Source organism: Netta rufina (genome assembly GCF_964035555.1).
Source record: "Netta rufina genome assembly, chromosome: 2".
In the NCBI taxonomy this organism is placed as follows: Eukaryota; Metazoa; Chordata; class Aves; order Anseriformes; family Anatidae; genus Netta; species Netta rufina.
In genome coordinates, this window is record NC_140124.1 from 20,012,148 (window position 1) to 20,022,940 (window position 10,793).

The window sequence follows — 10,793 nt, forward strand, 5'->3', positions numbered from 1 at the left end:
TATGATCTCCGGAAGGCAGAAAAATAGCTGCATCTTCCACCCGCTAATAGTAGTAAATGCTCGGATACTATTTCACAGGGTGAGCTTTGATGATATACTGTGTGACGAAATTGGGATCCTAGTACAGGATGAAAATCTCTTATGATCACTCTGTTGCTTTAAATTTGTTTAATTTTTTTTGACTTGTTGATTTTGTACTAGCAGACTTTATGCCTGTCCATATTACTTATCTTAGCTTGTATAAAACTAGCTTAGACTCTATTAGATCCTTTCCAATTCAAGAGAAAAGTCACACAAACACTTGTCTGATCCAAATTGAGTTACATTGTTGGGAGATTGAGAAGCTTTATCATCAAACAATGGCCACAGTCATGAAGTTCCTGATTGCGGTGGATGGGAACATAGAACTGGAGTGAATTTTTAGTGCTAAAAGTAACTGGTCATGGTTATAATAGTTTTTATTTTATTTTATTTTATTTTATTTTATTTTATTTTATTTTATTTTATTTTATTTTATTTTATTTTATTTTATTTTATTTTATTTTATTTTATTTTATTTTATTTTATTTTATTTTTTAATGGAGGCTTTGGGGGGAGTGTTGAGCTTTTTTCTGTTTGAACTCCTTATATATGGTTATCATACTTTTGTTATTGTATCACTGCCTAGACATTTTGCAGCTCAGATCCCATCACCTTTTATCTTAAAAGTATCAACTTATTTTGAATTCTGAACTATTTTTAATGGATGTATATTCCCTACATCTTTCACCTTGTTTAGAGATGAAGTACTTAATTCTGAACCAAACCTAAAACTTCCTAGAAAAAGGAAGTTTTTGTTGAACTGAAAAAATAGTCAAAATTGGCTAGAAACTGTATTTTTATTTAAGACTCCATGCTATTTTATATTGTAAAAGTTGCTGTTTAAGAGCAGGGGATCCAGATGACTGCATCTTTAGGTGAGCCAATAACCTGGGAAACTCTTTGGATACCTACCTGCATGACAACCATGAGGTGGCTGGTACTGGAATCCGCCATTCATTTCCAAGGATATCTCAAGGCACTTGGGGAGCTGGCTGCTTTCCAAAAGGGCCAGAGTCAAAAAAGTTGTTGAGATGAGAGCCTGGGCTTTGCCAGCAGACTTTCAAGTGAGTGGGAAGCAAAGGAAACAGCCTTCAAATGCAGCATATAGAGAATGGAGATACCTGAAAAATCTAGAAATCCACTTAGCAGTCTTCGTCACTATGTGGGCAGGTGGAAGGCCACTATTCCTTGTGACACATCACAAGACAAATACTTAAGACAGTCACCCTCCCTGTAGTGACAACTGTGCTCCAGAAGAGGCCTTTTTGACACAGCTATAAACGTGGCATGCTCCCTTGTCTTTCTGCCTTGACATCAAAAGTCTTTTCTTTAGCCTGTGCAGCTTGTCCAGGTGTGCAGGGTGTGTTACCCTCAGCTGCTAGGCCAGTACAAGGGAGTCTCAGAGCATGCTGTGGGGATCCCCTGTTTGGGGATATGCATAAGTGTAGTGATTTGTGCAGACTGAAGAAGGTAGCCTTACAGTGCTTTTCAAATCCAGTGTGGATGTGTCCTTAGAGATCTGATAGACTTGTGCAGTGTTAGGTTCATTTCTTTCAGTTTACTGGTTGGTCCTGGGCTTGTAGCAGTACTGCCAGAGATGCAGCATGGTCTGGATAAGCCAGCCTGAGGGAAGAAAGAAAAAAGAGAAAAAAATAAGAGGGTGAAGAGACTGGAGGGAAAGAAGTGACAGCCTGAATACTGGTTTCAGAGCACAGGTGGATTTTGAGACTTGTCTAAAAGCAATGAAAGTGATGGTCACACATCAGTGTCTCAGTTTGGCTGAAACTTCTCCAGGGTGAGAATGATTAGGATCTCATGGGATATATTAGGGTAGGGATGACTGAAGAGGTAGCTGCTGTAGTAAAACCTGCTCCTTTCAGACCATTTGTTGCATTGTTAACAAATAAGGGTCTCCAAAAGACATAATTATATTACAATCGTACCTACTAATTTCCTATAGTGGGAAATAGAAAGCTTCTAATTTCTATTTGTTTTATTTATTGGCTACTTAATTTTGAACGGTGTTTTGTATCAGGCATGATCTTAGCACAGTTTTTGAGTAGATTTTTTTTCCTGAATGAATTACATTATTTCTGATTATAGGAAGTCAGCAAAAGCTAATAAGCAAAATGGTCTGGGTTAAACTGTTGCTCAGTATACAGGATGTTTTATAACAGCCCCCTGAAGGCTTCGTACAGGCTGTGTTGGCCTCTTTGGAAAATAACAGGGTGTTCTGAAGCCTTAATGTAGATAAAAGTGTTAGGAAAACAAAACCCGGGTTGCAAGTTGGCTTTCTTTGATAGCTGCTCTATGTGAAGGATGCTGCAACAGGTACTTCTCCTTGCAAGGACAGATCCAGAGGATAAGCATAAACTGATGGATGAACTGGAAATATGCATCTGTCAGCTCACATCTGGCTGAGGAGCTGGGAATATGACAGCTCAACTTTGGTACTTCATATGCACGAGGCTTATGCTCTTTTCTAAGCAGTAGATACAAGATAGACCTTTGAGGAAGTAGGAATTAAGGGCATATTTGACTGTTTTACAAACCCCCAACCTTTTCTTATACCCTCTTGTGCTCTCAGACCTGCTAAACTCACTACTGACAGAGGAATGATTCACTAAAATACATTTTAAAAATCCGTGCTTTGAGTCCTTTAAGCATTGTAATTCTCAATTATATAGCCCAGACTACATTCTGAAGTGATAATTAGGCATTAAAAGCTAACGGGATTATTATGGAGATTTCTCCTGACAGCCATTTAGCACCTAATTAGGTGTTAAGGCCATAAATTTAGGTTCCACGGCAGCATTTAGGGCCCTAATAATTTTTTTTTTTTTTTTTTTTAAGTTTGAAATTGCCAGCTCAACTCTACAACTTTGCCGCCATAAAGGAGACAGTAGTAGTATGTACCACGATGTTCTAAGAATGACTGAGCATTCTTCTGGTTGAGCAAAAACTTCTTAGTTTTCTTCCAATATATGTTAGCCTAATAATACATTTAACCTCTTCTCCATTCTTCCTTCATTCAAAGGAGGCTTATAAGCATGGCTCAGGGGAAAATCCATTCCTTGGCTTATGCCAGGCATGGACTTATTACCATTTATATTAAATGAATTTTTTTTTTTTTTGGAAACAAACTGCTTAAAGGACTAACTGCTGCTGAGCTCATTATAATAGCGTATCTTTCACTGTTTTTGGAGTTAATTTCAAGGCTCAGTGGAGAGATCAGTGGAAATAGTTGGAAAAAATAAGGTTCTCAAAGGCAGAGACCATTCCCAAGGTTCTCAAAGGCAGAGACCATTCCCTAGGGTTTCTGACCACTAGTTTTCTGGTTTGTGAATCTTTAAGGAATTTTTAGCGGTGATAGAACCCTCCAACTGTTTCCTTTGATGCATTGCATATGCAATGGTGCTTTCTTTCATCATCTTCCATGAACCCTTGGAAGATATGAAAGAACTACCAAGAAACCACATAACTCAGGCTTAAGGTCTATCTTGGACATAAGCTGTAGGGCAGCAATATTACAAGGCATAGCAAAGAACAGTTGTACAGAGTAAGATAGAAATGTATTTATAGAGTAGACTTGTCAGGCAAGGAAGTGGTCTACAGTGTTTAACCAAAAGTTGATTTCTCTAGTGTTTAATCTGTTTTACCAATGATAAAGCCAGAATCGAGACCTAAAGTGTATTTTCTAGCATGGAAGCAGTTATAATGAGTTGTCTTGTTGTGTTTGGGTTAAATAACCCCAAATAACCTAAGTGTGATAAATGACTCACTGTGTGTGGGGGTATTTCCATTGTTTCTGGAGATGATTTGATTAAAAAAACCAAAAAACTCAAAATACACATATATGAGATGGAACTAAAATGAATCCAGAGTAATTTTCCTCAGGTAGGAAGCAGACCAAACCTTGCTCTCTCTTAAAAGATTTGTACAGTTGTACTAGACATTAACTCAAACACTAACTTTCTTTTTTCTTTTTTTTCTTTTTAAACATTTTACTCTTTAAATCACTTTGCCAGAAACAAACAAACAAACAACCAGCATATATGATGACATACAAGAAGGAGCTTATAGGGCAGTTGGTTATTATCAGTGATGCTTGAATTACTCTTGAATTCTGTCTAGATACATGGGAAAGAAAGCACTCTTGGGAATTTAGAAAGTTTTGTTCTGCTATTAAGAAAGGAAGGGTTTCCAATGGGTTAGAAAAGCCACTTTGAATACCAGTAAATGGTAGCATTTTGTTAGTTTTGAGTGGAAATACATTATCTATTTAGAAAGAAAATGGAAGTCTTTGCCTACAGCTGACAGAAGTGTAGAATCATTTACCTTAGCTAATGACAGGCCTTCTTGTTCTGTTTAGGTTAATCTTTTATCTGAATATGCAAAAGTGAGTATTTGTAAAAAAAAAAAAAATAAATTGTAGGCTTCTTGAAATCTTTTTGAGTCTTGTTTTCATTAGATAATGTTATATTCATCATTCTTAATTTAGGGTATGTGGTGGTTTTACCTAGCTGGGCTGCTGAACTCCACCACAACTGCTCTTTCACTTCCCCCCCACAAAGAGAAAAGGGGAGAAAACATGATGGAAAAGACTCAAGGGTTGAGATAAGGACAGGGAAATCACTCAACAGTTATTGTCACAGGCAAAACAGACGGAACATAGGGAGATTAATATACTTCATTACCTATTATTAACAGGCTAGAGCAGTGAGAAAGTAAAAGCAAACTAAAAACATCTTCTTCCATCTACCCTCTTCTACCTTCTCCACCTGAGTGGTGCAGGGGAACAGGGAATGGGAGCTGTGGTCAGTCTGTATGACCCATCTCCACGTGGGGTCCCTCCCACAGGATGCTGTCCTTCCCAAACTGATTCTGTGGGGGCTGCCCAGAGGCAGCAGCTCTTCAAGAACTGCTCCCACATGGCTCCGTACCACGGGGTCCATCCCCCAGGAGCAAACTGCTCCAACACGGGTCCCCCACGGATGGCAGCTCTCTCCAGTCCCCCTGCTCCTGCAGATCCTAATGAGATGAAGGACTTTCAAAGAGAAGGCAAAGCTAATGAACTGGATGAAAGCCACATTTCTTTTCTGTAGTGAAGACATAGGAGAAGCTGTTTGGGAATCATGCAAATGGGCTGCAGAAATACAGCTAGCTATGGCAGGACATAATGAACTGTTACTAGTGTATGCAGGAAACAACAGCTGGAATATTTCAAGAGACAGTGAATAGTGTGAAATCTGTTTGTATGAAGACTTTGAATGATGTAGTTTCACAAATTATTTTGGTACTCAGAAAAAGGGATTATATTAATTGACTATTTGTCAGGGCAGGAGGTAGTATATTGTTTCTTTTCAACAGGTAACTTCTATGATTTCTCTCTCTGCCTTGCTCCTTTTTAATTTAATTTAATTTAATTTAATTTAATTTTATTATTTATTTTTTAAATATATATACATATATATTTAATACAGCTCTTCTTTTCTGAGCAAAGACGAGAAAGAAAGTATTTCTGCTTAGGCCGGAGACTTTACAACCTTGTTTTCTTTCCTTCAACAGAGAACATACAGAGCTATGTATGACTACAGTGCTCAAGATGAAGACGAAGTTTCCTTCAGGGATGGTGACTATATCATCAATGTGCAACCAATTGATGATGGCTGGATGTATGGTACTGTTCAGAGAACTGGGAAAACAGGAATGCTTCCAGCAAATTATATTGAGTTTGTTAACTAACTTTTGTCTCTAGTTCTTTGAGGTTTATTATGATTTACTCAAAATCTAACCTTTTAGAAAAAGTCAGAAGAATCTTTTAAGACCACATGCTCATTACTTTATCACTGCTATAACAGTCTGCATTCTCATTTAGAGTCTTTTAAAGTAAAGACAAATAAACAAGAAGCTTAGAGCTTTGAAAACAGCATTGCTTATAATAGTGCTCCCTTAAAAAAAAAAGAAAAAAAAAGAAAGGAACACAAAACTTATATCGAAGCCTGGTGCTGCTAATCTTATAAAGATTTTGGTCAATTAGCTGTAAAGGGGAAATAGCTTCTCTCTACATCTCAGAGGTTATTTCTCTTTATAGTAACCACGAAATTGATTCATTTCGTCTGGCACTCTGAAGTCAAAGGAGGTTAACACACTGAATTTGATTACATCTTCAGATTATTAGGGAGATGTTTAATGTTTGAGAAGTTAGTGTCCTAATAAAAATGTTGGGTAGAAAATTCAATCATTTGAAATAATGACAAGTAATATATTTGTAAAACAAACAAACAAAAAAACACTACTGCCCAACAGCCTTACAATAAGAAAGGTCTGTTTTGACAGCAAAACTTTGCCGACTCTTCCTTGCCCACATTTTTTTCTGGATTATCCATTTTCTTTTAATCACAACCGTGACCTCTTCTATCAGCTTTGCTTGCATCCCAGTCCATCAGTTAGGTCCATGCCTGGCTTCATGGTTCTTCAGTATCTTTTCCACAGAAAATTCCTTGCAGAGACTATCTAGAGTATAAAAACGGTCAGCTCTTCTGTTTCCTTCTAAAACTACTTAGCATTTAAGTAGAAATTTCCACTAGGGAAATGTATGACCAATACTTCATATTCCTTTACTTTCCCCTGTACTGCTGTAAATAGCCTGTGTGAGGCCCCAGTGCTGTGCAGTCACACAAAGTGTGCAGTCACAACCCTCCATCTTTTCACAAGTAACTCGCTTAATGGCTGCTTTACTGATGAGCTAATGCACCTACCCCTGCTGCAGAAATATTTGCACCTCCATTGAAGGGTGGAGAAGAGCTCTGGTTATTGTAGTGCATTTCAGCTCAGTGGCCTATTGCTTCTGTTTCCTCAAAAATGTTGGCGATTCAACAGTGAGTTGTACGTTTACAAAATGATTAATGAAGGAGAAATATATATATTTTTAAACTGATTTATTGTTTTTCATAACTGACACTGAAAGCAGAACTAACCAAACAAAAGTCCAACGTATTCTCTTCCATCACGCTTCAGGTTAGCCATGTGTAGAAAACAGTAACAATATTTTGCTGACAAACTTTCACATGTGCTCTTTGGTGCCCATGAACTTATGATCCGAAGTACAGGATCCAGGTCTTTGTCAGTGAGGCTGAGAGAAGGAGATCAAATAATTGGTGACCTAATGGACCTGTGAGGGACTAGTTGAGCAGGCCTGAGTCACAAGGGAATTCTTTTTGCTTTATTGCGATGCCAGGAGTGTGCCGTGTTCCCTCCCAGGGTGAAACTCTGGGGAGAAGGAAAAGAGAGTAAAAGATCCATGTGGGAACTTACTCATAAGGATGCATATAAGAGTAAGGAAAAAAGTGTGTTTGCTGATGGTATAACTTCTGGTGTTCAGCTATGTGATAGAGAATTTAATTTTGGAATAGCTGTCAGAATATTGATTCTACACTGGCATTCTTTTATGTCTGAAATTTTAAAAGCAGAACTAAATGTAGAGTTTATGGATAATTTAATATTTTTTATTTCACAAAATAAGCAAGCCTGCAGTATAGTATGTCTTTAAACAACAAAGAAGGCAATGTGGCTCTATCACATCTGAAATTTGCAACTGAAATCTGTCAGTACAAACGCTTCCTAGTTCTATTTCTGAATATTGTTAGGAATTGGAGAGCTTAATGCTTTTCTTTCCCTGTTCTTAACAAAGGGCAGGTTCCAGGCTGCCAAACAGAGGATAGAATGACTGCATTAAAAAAAAAGAAAAAAAAAAAGTCTATGTTTGTGGAATTGTGTTGCTTTCTTGTCTGCTGCCTAATTTCAAGGCTAAAGCTGACCAGGAGCATCTAACTTCAAAAAATGTGGTTTACAACTAGGAATGTGATTCTGTAAATGTGCAATCTGTATGGGTCACATTGCTGTCATTTAAAATTCTTGAAAAATGAAGGCTGTAACAGACCCTTATGCATTACTGGTTACTTCCACATTAAATTAGCTAGCTTTGCAAGTCAAATGGCTTTTTCAAAAGGCTGATATGGTAGGCTCAGCTAGAAGCTCTCGAAAAAGCAGTCTTCCTCTGCATTGGTTTTCATCACCAGCCATCAACAGCAGAGAGAGGAATCCCATCTTATGGTGGTTGGCAAATTTTTCTGATGATGCCTGAGGCAGAATTGGATATCACTTGCTGCTGTGCTGCTCTATTAGCTCTGTAATGCTGACAACAATAAAAGCAAGTTGTCAGTTTGCTAACAAACTGACTGGAAAGGAAAGTAGGGAACAGATAAATTGCATGAAGTTGCAATTTTTAGTGACTTACAAAAAAAGAAACTTTCAACCTATAAATACACCAGTGTTCTTCCTACGTCAGACTTCCAGTCCTGAATGTATAGTGAAAAGTAAATCAGAAAATGAATATTTGATCTCAGTGGAGCTAAACAATGGAAATAAAATTTCCTTTATGAATTTTGAATATTCAGTAACCTGGCAAAGCACCTAAAGCAATTTGCAAAATAAAAAAGGTCAAGAAAACAAAGCATATGAATTGTATTTCTGATGAAAATGGTATGTCAGCAGAATTATTAGGATCTGTTTTAAGTTACTCATTTATGTAGTCAGGTTTTTTATGTTGTATGTGCTTAGTAATTCTTGCTCTTTTGGAATGTTTCATCATCTTTAATGTAAAACAGACTTTATTTATTCTCACTGGGAAAATTTGTTCTAAGCAGTGCTTTCAAAGGCCCAATATTACCAGAGTGCAATTTTCAAAATGTTTTATAAAATCTAAAATTTGTAATATAGGCAGAGTAGGTCAGCAACCAATTTGGACAAGTGCAGGTTTCACAAGGCATATGTTGGAGCATCGGTTGTGTGAAGGGGTGAACAGATGTTGTATGCTGTCCTGTCACTTTAAAAATGTATATTCCTTTTTTAACACAGCCTGTTCCCTCACTATACTTTACTCCTGTAAACACTTTTTTTTTTTTTTTTTCCGTGGGGAAAGGGACAGACCTTGAAGGAGACAGATTTCCCAAGATGTTCCAAAGTTCAGGCTGGAAGTTCACACATTCCCATGTCAAGCATTTTAGAAACAAAGAAATTATGATGTGCTATTGTTCTTACGTATATTTAAATATAAGTATAGAAAACTACATAGAGCATATTCATACATATACACAAGAACAAATGGGTGCCTTGCTTTTCATTACTCTTTCTTGCCTGGCTAATCTTCATTTTCTAAACAAAGCTACTTACAGATACTGCAGTTTGTAATTTTTCATTATGGAACATTAGCATTTAATCTTGATGAAACAGGGTTTTCTTGATTACATTTGACATACCATAAACCACTTCAGCAGATTGGGATTTGACAGAGAATCACCTCCCATGGATTGTATTTGTGACAAATGTGTCCCTACTGAGTGTTCCTCGGGGATATGAAAGGTCTCCAATACTTGGGAAAGGTAATAATTTTAGTTTTTATTGTACAGTGATGGCATGTCATCTTGTACAATGAAAAAGAAATGACAAATATGGAAGTCTTTGGCAGAAAGTGGTACAGGGTATAAAATGTTAGATTTTAATTATGTTGATTAATACTCCATTTAAAATACAGAATAAGCTTTAGTTAGTAAATGTTTAAATAATATACTGCAACAGACAAAAGATGCTGTTGAAAGATCTCCAAACTGATGTGCTGGCAAATGCAAAGTACTGGTGAGCTGTAGAAGAGCAAACCATTTTGCAGTGCTTTAGTGATTTTCTCCAGCTTTATGCCATAGGAACCCCTTCATTCCTTTTGAAGGAAAACCTGAAAGCTATATTTCCTAAACTGCCTGCACTACAACAGTATATTCAAAGAAATTTCATATGCTTCTTGTGTCTGATAAATAGAATTTGCATATTGTACTTAAGTTGTAATCCAGTTGTTGTTGACATTTGTTTAATTATTATTATTTTAGGGGGGAAAATAAGCTATACTGTAGCATTTCAATCATGTGTATTTAATAGTACTATTAGAAATTGCTAGACCATTGGAAGACAACAATGACTGTGTTGACATTGATTAGCATGATGTGGAAAACCTCTCAGCTGTTGGTTTTTGCAGTGTGACATAAAAAGCAAAAATGAACCGCTGTGCAGTTTGGCTTATGTTTGCTTTCAAGTGTGTAAAGTTTTAGTTATTTTGTAAAACTGTATTGTATTTGGGAGTATACAGTTCTGAAGGTAACAATTGTTTTTCAAAGGACAGATATACTTACTCTTGGATCATATGATGTATCATCTTAATTTGGCTTTTGTTATGCAGAAAGTTAACACCAGCTATTAAAATATATTTTAGTAGAAATGCTTTAATTCCTGTTTCTTCCTCTACACTGTGAATATTTAAGCCTTGGTGGACTAGAGCAACATCATGCTGCCCAAAGTACTAACCTATGCAAACTAGTTCACATTTTAGTTGATGTCACAGTGGATGTAACATAAAAATTTATTTTGCGTAACATTGAACGTCATTCAAATAAAATATTAAACCCAGCATTATGTATGTATTATATTCATGAACAATGCTCTTCAAAGCTATCATTCCCATTAAAAAAAACTACCAAAGTTGTATATTGTTTTAGCTAACGATGCTTTGAATTTTCAAACTTAAGTGGAATATATAGCCCTATTATTTTTCAAGCTCGATCTCAAGAAATGGTTTGTTAAAGCAGCAGTTTATTTCAGAAATG

At 36.6% G+C, this 10,793-nt stretch overlaps 1 protein-coding gene across 1 annotated transcript in view; it reads left to right on the forward strand.

Moving 5' to 3' along the window:
- Positions 1 to 10,573, forward strand: part of LOC311222510 (LIM zinc-binding domain-containing Nebulette) — a 256,423-nt gene extending 245,850 nt beyond the window's left edge. The window contains exon 7 of the mRNA XM_084306842.1: positions 5,650 to 10,573. Coding sequence (XP_084162968.1) covers positions 5,650 to 5,826 — 177 coding nt within the window. The 3' untranslated portion in view covers positions 5,827 to 10,573. The remainder of the gene's footprint in view (positions 1 to 5,649) is intronic.
- The last annotated feature ends 220 nt before the right edge of the window (positions 10,574 to 10,793 follow it).